We start from the raw sequence: 12,854 nt of genomic DNA on the forward strand, positions 1-12,854 counted from the left end.
TTCTGTCCCCTTCAAGTATTTTGTACTTGTCTTTTCTTGAGCATGGATGATAAGAGTACTGGAGATTTGCTATGAGAAGACAATATGGTTAAGTAATCACAACAGCCATTAAAACAAGAACACACCATTTCTCAGTACTTGAAAGCTGACACTGTATTTATGTCCACAGGACTTAACTTACTTCACAATGCTATTTTAATTGATAGTGAGAGCAACTATTACTATATGGTTCCTCAGTGTCAGGACACAAGCTAGGTGATTTTTAATAATGTTTTACCCATTTAATCACCACAACCTAGAAACATAATCAAAAAGAAAATAATTTGTTCTTCTGTTATTACATTATTACAAGCATATTAATGATGAAAGACTATAGGTACAAGTTCCAAGAACATAGTCACACAGTAGTGTTTAAGTGTGACTATTTTTCAAAATTACCCAATGAAACATTTCCCATGATCCATTACTTAAGCTGAATATAATTAGTCATGTTCACTATTTCTTTCTCTATTTGCATCCACTTAGTGCTAGGAGTGAAAAACAAAAGATACAATGAGCTATTAAGTGTGTGTTCATCAGAACACCCACAATTATGAATATTTTATGTTTTATACAAGGTAACGTGACACCGCGTGGTTTGCATTTAGGTTTAAATACCCCAATTATGTTAAAAAGAAAAAGAAAATCAACCTTTCTTGTGGGCTGAACAATGCTTCCAGGCCCCTTTTGTTTCTTACTACTACTGTTGTTTTGGATATGCAGGCTCACTGGCTAGAAGAACTCGAGTAACTCCTTATGTATCTTCCAATACAAAGCATCCCCTTTATACTAAACATTAATGAGATTTGGGGGTTTTGTCCATGGAATTTTGTTCAAATACACTTCATCTTTAATATGTTTCTCATCCCTAATTATGAGTATGTTATATATCAGAACTGTGATGTATAGCTCTAGCACCGGCCTTTGAGGAACTACCATTCTACAAACAGAGCCAGAAAATACAACACAGAAATATAATTACTGAAATATAAAATTCTTATTTTATATTCATTCCAATTCACACATATACTTTACCTTCTTTACTATCACAAATACAAGTATCTCAAATCTTTCTGGAAAATAAATGGGTAGATTTCACTGACAGTCTTACCTCTTATATCCCTCCAACTTGCCATCTTAAGATCCAATGCCAGATACTTTCCAGATGTCACAAATCCAAATCACTGTTCTTGAGGGCATTTCCAGAAGTTTGCAACAGTTAGCAGCTAAGTATTACTGTCAGAGTTAATGCTCCCTAAGATCAACCTTCAATCAATGTGTATGATAGGTGTGTATGTACACAGGCCTATATGTCAATACATTTTAGGATTGTGCTTTACACGATTTCCCTTGTAAGAATAAATTTTAGTGGCCTTTTATGGTACCTGGCATAATAATGGGCAATTTAGTGGCTGTCTTCCCTTGCTTGTATCATTTTCTCACTTCTGAGTCCTTCCAAATAAATTGCTTGCACTGGTATTAAGATTTGACTACAGGGTGAAAACACTAAGATAAAAATAAAATGTTAACTCTAATTTCTACAAAATATTACTGAACATTTAAATTATTTTGGTCACCTCACTTCTCCAAAGTTGCCATAAGAAACCAGCTTTTGTTTAAAAGTTATTTATTTTGGGAGTCCTGTTCTTGATAATTCAGGGTCAAAAATAATATAATTAATTAGCTAGAATAAATGGTCAGCTCCTAAAGGAAATTATATTCAAACATATACATTTAAATAAGGCTTAGAATGGGAGTAACAAGAATGAATGTCACTTAGGAAGAGTTTTTCTAAAACTTGATTCATATGAAAAACCAAACACTAAGTGAATAAGAGCAAGGGAAGAATCTAGTTTTGAATAAAGAATCAGGGTGCCACTGGATTTACAAGTTAGACATTTTAAACACTTACCTTAAATACTTAGAGTTGTGTTATAGTGTATAACACTCAACAGTATTTATTAACAATTTATAATTTAAGATGCATGATTTTTAGGTATAGAGAGCTAAGTAATTAGGGAGTGTACTCCACTTAAGAACTTAAATCCTAACAGCCTATGTTTGACACTAAAAAGCTGCTAATTGCTTCCTATTCATTTTTAACATTCTCCACAATAATATTTCAGTTCCTCAGTAAAGTGGTGTAAAGGATACCAAGCTTAATCCTAGTACTTATGGAGAAGGAAAAAATGAATAGTGTCCAGGACACAGGAAATGCTTGTGAACGAAAGATAAATAATTTGCAGACCCTACTACATAGTTCCCTTTTGCTTAAACACATTGAAAAAATGTACAACATTCATAAGTGTTTCCTAGTTGGATGGTACAAATACTTTAAGGACAATGTATATTGGTAGATGCATCATAAAACCTTGGGTAACTAACTTATCTGTATATTAGTATATGTTTCATCCACTATGGCTGGGTTAGGCCATTTGTCTAAGAGGATTCCTCTGTGTTACCCTTTGAAAGGCTTCCTTTACTTCCTTGTTCCTCAAGGTATAGATAACAGGATTCAGAGCAGGGGTGACCACTGTGTACATGAGTGCAGTTGCTTTGTCTGTTTCTGGAGTGTGTACAGTCTTTGGTTGGATATAAGTGAACAAGGCAGTGCCATAGAACAGAGAAACAACCAAGATATGAGATGAACAAGTGGAGAAAGCTCTGTGTCTGCCAGCTGCTGAAGGGATTCTCAAGATGGTTACAAGAATTCGCAGGTAGGAGCACAAGATGAGCAAACAGGGAGTCATGATGAAGATCATGGAGAGAACAAACATCACAATCCTATTGTGGGAGGTATCAACACAAGCCAGTTTCATTACAGGCATGATGTCACAGAAAAAGTGCTGAATCTTTCCTGTTCCGCAGAAGGGAAGACTGAAGATCCAGGTGATCTGGGCTGACTCCACCACCACCCCAGTGGTCCAAGACGCTGTAGCCAATATCAAACACATGCGAGGGCTCATCAAGAGTGTATAATGCAGCGGGTAACAAATAGCTACAAAGCGATCATAAGCCATGGCTGCTAGCAGGGAGCATTCTGTCAGTCCCAAGATGGCAAATGTGTACATCTGAGCTGCACAACCACCCACACTTATAGTCTTGGTCTCCATCAGCAGATGCACCAGCATCTGAGGCACCACACTGGTGATGTAGCACATCTCCAGGAAGGAGAGGTTAACCAGGAAGAAATACATGGGAGTGTGTAGGGAAGTGGAGACCCAGATCAGGGAGATGATGATGAGGTTTCCTCCCACAGTAAACAAGTAAATGAGTAAGAACACAACGAAGAGCACAGGCTGTAACTCTGCTAGAGAGGAAAAAGCCACAAATGTGAATTTGGTGCAGAGGGACTGATTTCCACTCATTGTAGGCTCAGAGCCAGACATCTGTGGAGACAACAGAGAGGACAGGTAATCCTGAAGGGAATCCAGACCACCATGGTTGCCTATCAAACCCCAGCAAAGGAGCTCTCGTAGGATCAATGGTCCTACGTGAGAACCTAAACATTTGGATTTATTTTGATAAATATTTCTAAATAAATGCCCAATTAAAATAGATGCAGTTTTCTTCCTGATTTTGTTTTCTAGATCTTGTGGTGTTTTCACAAAAATTAAAAGAAAACAATGGCTTTAAATTATATAATCTAATTTTTGTTTTTATCTTATTGATATTCTAATCCTATACACAGGGTATATGTAAGCAATATGGGAAGATATTCTATTGAAAAAGTTACACAAAACTTAAGCGTAAAGAGTAAAATACAAAAGTGCTATATTTAGGTTCTGAATTCCACACTTTTCTTCAAGCCACAATTAAGGGTTCAGAAGGGAGTATATTTCCAGCCATGTATCTATTTATTTGCATACATGAAGTTACTCATTTAGATTTGAAAAAAATAATCAAATGATTAGGCAGGTAAAATCCATGGAAACCAAAACTAACAGAATCTTCTTTCCACAACCTCAGTGTAATTTTACAGGAAATTATGAATAGGGGAACATACCTAGAACCATAAGGTGAATTTTCTTTTCCCTGTTGGTCTTCCAGACTTTCTACAATTCCAAACTGGTGGTGGAATAGGCAGTATTTTTATTCTGACTAAAGACCGAAGGGATTGTATTCACTGCACAGTTTAATTAGATTTCTCTCAAGAGGGATTTCTTCAGAAACAACAATGAACATTCGATGTAAATTTCGTTTTCATTTTTTGAACACATTTTCCAGAGAGAATCTATTACTGTTAGTTACATCAGTTAAGTTTCAATGTGTAAAATGAAAATTTTCTAATGGATTTCCATTATGCAATTGAACTAATTATTGGATTTATGAATGTTTGCCATGGTAATCTTCTTTAAGCTCCTCAAATGGACAGTGACTGTTCAGGTCTTTGTGATATTGTAGACACGGTGCAGGGACAAAGAAGCTCCATTAACACCACAGATGGCTTTCACTTAATTATCTATGTGGAAATTAACAACATAAATAAAGAGACCTTAACAGGGCAATTCCTAATTTTGAATGTTTCTAATTAAAATAATTTGTCAGAAACGTGAACAATGTGTTTTCTGCACTTCCTCAAGAAGTGGAAAAACTCATTCATTCTGAGAATTTTTATTTTCAAACATAACACATTTTTAAATTTTGTTTCTAGTTTTATGGAGATATAATTGGAAAATAAAATTTTACATATTTAAAGTTTACACATGACAATTACATATAATATACATATAATTGTGAAATAATTTTCACAATTAGGATAATGAACACCTAAATCACCATGCATTGTTATCATTTTGAGTGTGATGACAAAGCTTAGGATATGTTGTCTTAGCAAAGTTCAAGTATACAATGCAGTATTATTAACTAATACCATCATGCTATATACATTATATCCCCAAACTTATTCATCTTATAACTGAAAGCTTTTACCCTTTGATCAACATCTATCCATTTCTCCCACTCCCCAACTCATTCTACTCTCTGTTTCGAGTTCAATTTTTTTTAGACTCCACATAACTGAGATCATATGGTGTATGTCCTTCTGTTTCTGACTTATTTGACTTAGCCTAATGCCCTCCGAGTCCGTCCATGTTGTCACAATTGGCAATATTTCTTTATTTTTTTATGGCTAAATAATATCCCTCTTTGAAATTGGTCTTAATGATTTTTGAAGCACAGGCAAGAAAGGCAAAAATAAACAAGTGGAACTACATCAAATAAAAACGTTTCTGCACAGCAAGGGAAAGACAGTTAAGAGCATGAAACAGACTGAAGTTATTTATGGGTAAATAGAAATAAAAAAGTGAAAGAAACCAGTGGATGCATTCTGGAAAACAGAATTAAACTAGACCAAAAAATTAAAAATAGACCTACCCTATGACCCAGCAATAGCACTGCTAGGAATTTACCCAAGGGATACAGGAGTACTGATGCATAGGGGCACTTGTACCCCAATGTTTATAGCAGCACTCTCAACAATAGCCAAATTATGGGAAGAGCCTAAATGTCCATCAAGTGATGAATGGATAAAAAAAATTGTGGTTTATATACACAATGGAGTACTACATGGCAATGAGAAAGAATGAAATATGGCCCTTTGTAACAACGTGGATGGAACTGGAGAGTGTTATGCTAAGTGAAATGAGCCATACAGACAAAGACAGATACCATATGGTTTCACTCTTATGTGGATCCTGAGAAACTTAACAGAAACCCATGGGGGAGGGGAAGGAAAAAAAAAAAGAGGTTAGAGTGGAAGAAAACCAAAGCATAAAAGACTCTAAAAAACTGAGAACAAACTGAGGGTTGATGGGGGGTGGGGGGGGGGGGGAGGGTGGGTGATGGGTATTGAAAAGGGCACCTTTTGGGATGAGCACTGGGTGTTGTATGGAAACCAATTTGACAATAAACTTCAAATATTGAAAAGAAAAATAAAAAAAGAAACCAGTGGCAGCAACATGTGGGAGAAGTTTGCTCATGAAGGGGAAGAGATAGACAGGGTGATACCTAGAGAAAAACAAAAGACAGGATAAGATTACTTATTATTGTTATTCATTATGTTTTTAAGATGGAGAACCATATGCCGTATCTGGTGTGAAGGAACCATCTGAAAAAAAGCTCTCTAGTGCTTATTTTGGAAATAAAATGATATAACATATATTTTAATATTTGAATTAAAGTACTAACTTAGAAAACTATGAACATCTCAGGGTAGAAAATTACAAACAGCCATTTATCATAATAAGATCTGTGCTTCTAGGACTTACAATGTTTGATTTGAGATAAAGAGTAACTTAGCATTTGCAACAGTATTTAGATAGTCTTTTAATAAGATTAATTAATTAAGTTACAATACCGTGAATTTTATCAAAGCTTATCAGTTATTAGTAAAGTGATAGCAACTATTACTATATGGTTCCTCAGTGTCAGGACATGAGCTAGGTGATTTTTAATAATGTTTTACCCATTTAATCACCACAACCTATAAACATAATGAAAAATAAAAAAATTTGTTTTTCTGTTATTACATTATGATAAACATATTAAAGATGAAGTGTATTTGAACAAAATTCCATGGACAAAATCTCAAAATCTCATTCATGTTTAGTATAAAGGGGATTCTCTCTCTTTCTCTCTGTGGGATTGTGGGTGATCATCTCCCATGCTCAGATTTTTGGTCTCAGGCCTCAGTGTTTGGCAGAAATCAGTGATTTTTCAGAACGTTGGAAGGTGCCCACAACGGGCACTCGTGTATTTTTTGTCATTTCAAAGGACCTATGGACAGTCCTTTGCTTTTCCATACAAGAGTAAGCTTAGCAATGCTTTGCTTCCCTCTAGGTCAGGCTGCCAGCAGATATAGACCTTTTCCTCTGCTGCCTTATTGCCAGTTACATTATATACAGTATATTAAAAGAGTTTATTAATACTGTACTGTAGTCAACATCCATGTGAACATATACAATGGCCCCCATGCAGAAAAAAGGTTGAAAAGAAAGATGGTAAGAAGAAGGAGGTTATTTTAGTGGAAATTAAGAAGGAAATCATCGAGAAATACAAACACGGTATGCGAGTGACCGAAATTGCAAGATTTTGTAAGAAGTTTACATTTGCATCTTGTCCGCAGAGAAGAAGGAGAAAAAGGCGGAGGAATCCTTCACTTCAAACGAGATTAGGGAGAAGGGTAAAATGTGAGAAACAGGGCAAAATTTTGTAGAAAGGAACCACATGAATAAGGCTGTAGTGCCAGCGATGAATCTGTTTAACAACAGTGCAATGTCACATTTCTGTGAAATCCTCAAAAGGAGGCAAAAACAAGTGTCATTGTCTGGGTTCCTTGTTAAAGTTGCACAAAAAGAAAAAGATTCCATTAAGTCAATAGAAAGCACTGATTCCACTAGTCATAGTGAAAGTTGTTCTACACAAACTCTCTTGTCTCCCTCACACCAGCCATAAAGCTTTTTTTCAGAGGTAAGCACAGATTAATTTTTCTTTACACTTTGTATTTTCTTTATTATTTTGCATTATATTGCAGTATTGCAATCATTTTTATATGAATATTTTTGGGTTGTGGAATGAATCATCTGAGTTTCCATTATTTCTTGGGGGGAAATTCATTTTGATATACAAGTGCTTTGGATTATAAGCACTTTTCCAGAAAAACTTATGCTCGCAAACCAAGGTTTTACTGTACTAACATCTCTTCTATTATTACACACAAAAACAGTTTGTGAAAGACTTGATTGTGTGTTTTTGTGTTTGTTTTGTTGTAAATTGTCTGGTAGAATTTTCTGGTGAAGTCATCTGGGTCTATTTTGGGGGGAAATTCTTTTGACTACTGATTCATCTTTTACAAAATTGTATGTCTAATCCAGTTATCCATTTTTTCTTGAGTCAGTTTTGGAAAACTATCTTTTTTTCCTCAGCGTTATCTTTATTTGACACTCATTCTTTTTTAATTTGGAATACCTGAATAGAGATACCTTTTATTTATTATTTATTACTTTTTTATTATTTGCTTTATTTTCTGAGTGTATCTTGCCAGAACATTGCCAAATTTTATCTTTTCAAAGATCAATACTGGGTCCACTAATATTCTCCTCTGTACATAACATTTTGTTTCACTAATCTCTGATGTTTTCTTTGTAATTTGTTTCCTTCCATTTTCTTTTTTTTTATTTATTTCATTTTTTATTAAAAACATTTTTTTTAATGTTTATTTTTACTTTTAGGGAGAGAAAGAGAGACAGAGCATGAGAGAAGGAGGAGCACAGAGAGAGGGAGACACAGAATCCGAAGCAGGCTCCAGGGTCTGAGCTGTCAGCACAGAGCCTGACACGGGACTCAAACTCATGAACCAGGAGATCATGACCTGAGCCGAAGTCAGATGCTTAATTGACTGATCCACTGATATGCCCCAAATTTATTTCATTTTTTAAAATGTTTTATTTATTTTGAGAAAGAGACAGAGAAAGGGAGCAAGCAAGCACTAGCAGGGGAGGGGTAGGGAGAAAGGGAGAAAGAGAATCCCAAGAAGGCTCCATGTTCAGTGTGGAGTCTGATGCAGGGTTTGATCTCACGACCATGAGATCACGACCTGAGCCAAAAACAAGAATCGGAGGCTTAACAGACACTTTATGAGTCACCCAGGCACGCTTTCCTTCCATTTTCATTGGGTTTAACTTACTATTGTTTTGAAAATTCTAGGGATGAATTGTCATTATTTCTTGTTGTAATTAAAAGCAAACATATGAATTGCACTTTAATTAGGAATTTTATGAATTCCAGATAATGTTTTTGGCAAGTCAACATGGCAGGAAGATCAATGGCTCCTCAAAGATGTCCATGCCCTAAGCCCCCAAAGCTGTGAATATGTTAACTTGTATGGAAAAAAGGCATTTTGTAGATGTAAAAATACTAGAGACTTTAATATGGGGAGATTATTCTGAGAAATCTGAGTTGGCTCAATCTAATCACGTGAATTCTTAGAAATTACTCTTAGAATGCAACTCTTGATCTTGGGGTCCTGAGTTCAAAGCCCACGTTGGGAGGATTTTATTTAAGTTAAAAAAAATGAAACGTGTAAACTATATTCATTACATTTTTTTAAAAGATACATCTCTCAGTTTAAAGCACACAAATAGATTTTACACATCTTAAGTGTTTACACACTTTTCACATTTACACACCACATTTGGTGTGAGTTTAATTTGTGTTCATCACCTTCTAAGAACTTGGATTCCTCAGGATTAATGCACATATTGAAATTCCAAAACTGAAATCTATGGACCAAATCCTAGACGAATGTAAGGACATACTTTATCTTTATTCAAGAGCCACTAGATAGCCTATCCTGCTGACATATCTTCATTCTTTACTCTTTCAAAATGAATTTCATGGTTATAAATGATACAGATTCACAAGAAGTTGCAAAGATAGTACAGGGTGGTCACGTGCACATTTTAGTTAAACATAAAGCGGGATATCAAACACACTAAGTTGACATTTTACAAAATGTGAATACACGTGAATGGCTCTATACCATTTTATTGCATGTGTAGATTCATGTAACCACTATTAGCGATTATGGTTGAGTTTTGTAAAAAGTTTTTGAAGGGGTGTGAAATATCTATGGAAGAAAAAAACAATAAACATGTGAAGATAAAAAGTGAATTTTGTTAAATTAGAATTATAATGCAATCTTTTTGAGATGGGCATCCGTGTCTAGTGTACCCTTCAAACCTGCTGTTTAGCACAGTGCCTGTCACTTCGTAGGTGAAGAAAAAAATCTATGGAAAAGAATCACTGATGTTTTTTCAGGCAAATGCAAATGTGTAACAACTGGAAAATTATCAGCTAAAATAGTTATGATGAATGACTCACAAGGTGGCAGTAACATATGCTCAGGGGATGTGTTGTACAAGCTGACTCTAGGAACTGGCCAGGAGCTAGACTACTGTAAAGTGGCAATTGGACACTTACACACTGAGCTTACACAGTGTATTTAGTGGGTAGTTGTCTCTATCTAGTAAATTGAAATAGCTTTAGAAATTCCAAAAATAAAATATTCCAAGTATTAAAAAAGAAAAAAAAATTACTTACTTTTTTATGGCATTAACTTAGACATTATAAGATACTACTTCCATGGAATGTTATATGAAATTTGGTACTGTCTACAGTGTTCTCCTATTAAAATAAACCAACAGCCAAACTATTTAGGGTATAAGACTGCAATAAAATACGAGCCAATTATCAGCTTAACTTGAGGTGTTTAATCATCTGAAATGATTATTACTAGAAAAATATATGTTTAAGATCACATTTACAAATGAATTAAAATTTGAAATTTAAAAATCATGTAAGTTTCAAGGACGTAGTACAAATCTCTTTTGTCAGTATTGGACCAAAATCTATTCCATAAAAAGTACAAAAATCTTACAGGGAAAATGAAAATCTCTGTTCCTTATACAGTCTTGGCATATTAATAGTTGTAATCCTGAGGGATTTGACCAGTGTGCCCAATAGACCCACCACAAAGTATCTATTATTGAAAAATACATATTGAATTGCAGTCATTATACCTTAAAAAATATAGACAGTTTCATGAAAATTCTACATTCTCCACTATGAGATTTAAACAGGTGTGTAATTAATAGTAGTTCCTTCTAATATCCCTTGGGTCATTTCCCCAAAGCCAGTCACACTTTTAAATATTACTACTAAAATATATCCACCACTTAGTGCCATTGCAAAGCAGGTTAGTGTGTCCAAGGTATTTGCTTAGTTCTGAAAATTTGAAGCAATAAGCAAAATTATGTATCTTTAAAATTGTCATTAAACTTCTAATTAAAGAAGAAATATAAGGTTTTATTTGGTAAGATATATCCAGATATTCTTTATGGCTTATTTCTTCCCTCAATTAAAAAAAAACTCATGTTATCTGCATATCTGTGTATAATAAAAACATTTTAAGACAAGTAAATATAGGACTTTATGGAAAAAGGAATAAGCTTATAATTTATTAAAATAAAACAAAAAATAATGGGGTCCTTGTTCTGTCTAGAAAGCTATAGAATGGTAAAGAAATGAGTATGAAGAAAAAAATGAGAGTTGTGTACTCAAGGAATGCTGTGGATTACAACCATGCAAAGTCTTTTCAATTCAGAGACTGGGTTCATTCATTTTCCAATTAACTAACTACACTTTGTGTTGTACTGTTCCGGTAAGAGACATGTAATGATTATTTCAGTTTTGTCTGGTGTTCCAAATACTGATGATGTAATTGCAAAGATACATAATCAATTTTTTAATGGGAAAATATATATTTGGGAGAAACCTGGCTAGAATGAAAGGTAAAGTCTGTTTCTTCAGAAATGTTGGAAGCTGACCAGCTTAGTAAGAAGTGAAAGAGCTCTTTGGACTCCTGAGATATAGCCAGCTAAATTAGTGGACTTAAGTAAATGTCATTAAGTTATCAAAATGCTATGCAGCAAGTAAAATTTTATATTCTCTAGAGCATGTAGTAATCATGGCAATTCGGTCACAGTTTGCGAATTTTAAAAAAGATAATATAAATCTGTGGTATTGCTTGTAATCACTGCTGACAAATCTTTCCCAAAGAGGATGTATGCAATGTAGTCAGTAGGGTTTTTAGGATTATAGCAGGAATGAGAGGAACACTTGGAGACACATTCTATGATATTATCAACCCCTAATTTTCCAAAATTTTGAATTTAAATGTGCCCAGGCATGGTGAAAAATTTACAACACTAATTTTCAAGCAATCAAGAAAATGGTGATTTTCTTGGATAGCCTTATTCTTATTTTACATTAGAGACCATGGATGGTACATTGTAGAGCTTGATCACTCAAAGTTCAGCCATTCAACCTAGCATTGCTTTCTGTGGCATCAATATCAGAGTTCTGAGGGGCGGTAGTGGCTCAGGCATTTTAGACATACACTAAAAATCATAATATAATAAATATAAATGAATAAATTTCAACAAAATATGGATACTTTCATCAACTCTCATATTTTTATTTTTCTCCAAATAATGGAGTAATTTTAGTGCCATGACAAGTATAGAATTGTTGGAAAATGCTGGTGAGCATGAAAATACATGTGAAGCTTTTTATCAGTTTTGCTAAATGTACCAACAACAATGTTGTTGTTCTTTCACTGATGATGAGAATGGTATTGAAGTATGTTTTGCAATAATGGTGAGAGGCTAATGGGCACAATTACCGTTACATCTGTCCCTGTGATGCTGGGACTTCTAGGGGAATGGAGAGTGTGGGAGCACCAACATTCCTTTGCTTATGCTACTGAGGAAGTTGGCTTCAGAACTTAGAGTAAGCAAAATAGACAAGTGAGTGAGTACCACAAGTACATATATTTGGGATGGAATTAAAGCAGAATTCTTCGAATGAGCCACTTATTTCAGAATGGATCCAGAAGCTGTGAGTTTTCAGCTCCTTTCTTTCAGAGGGGAAATCTGTTTTAAATATTTTTACTATAGAAGGAAGTAGTTAAGTATTTTTCTGAATTAAATTAGAAAGTGTACTGTAAAATAGTAGATCCAATATTCACCTAACCCCACTATTAAAAAAAAAAACATTGTTCATCTCAGTCTCAACGTAGCATTATGAGTAATTATTTTTCCAATATGTTTCTGACATTACTAATGTCTGCTATGCTAATTCTACTTTTGGTCACAATACTTAATTCTAAATAAGATATAGCAATTGAGTTCATAATAAATGAGTGAATACTTTTATGGCTAGATTTTTAGTGGACGCACAATAGTGACTAACTC

The 12,854-nt window shown here is 34.5% G+C and overlaps 1 protein-coding gene across 1 annotated transcript; it reads right to left on the reverse strand.

The window, feature by feature from the left end:
* Nucleotides 1-2,465: 2,465 nt before the first annotated feature.
* Nucleotides 2,466-3,407, reverse strand: LOC122225400 (olfactory receptor 10C1-like). Its single transcript, XM_042948311.1, has one exon. It carries the CDS (start codon nucleotides 3,405-3,407, stop codon nucleotides 2,466-2,468), a length of 942 nt encoding a protein of 313 aa, XP_042804245.1.
* Between the last annotated feature and the right edge of the window lie 9,447 nt (nucleotides 3,408-12,854).

Source organism: Panthera leo, chromosome B4 (genome assembly GCF_018350215.1).
Source record: "Panthera leo isolate Ple1 chromosome B4, P.leo_Ple1_pat1.1, whole genome shotgun sequence".
Classification (NCBI taxonomy): Eukaryota; Metazoa; Chordata; class Mammalia; order Carnivora; family Felidae; genus Panthera; species Panthera leo.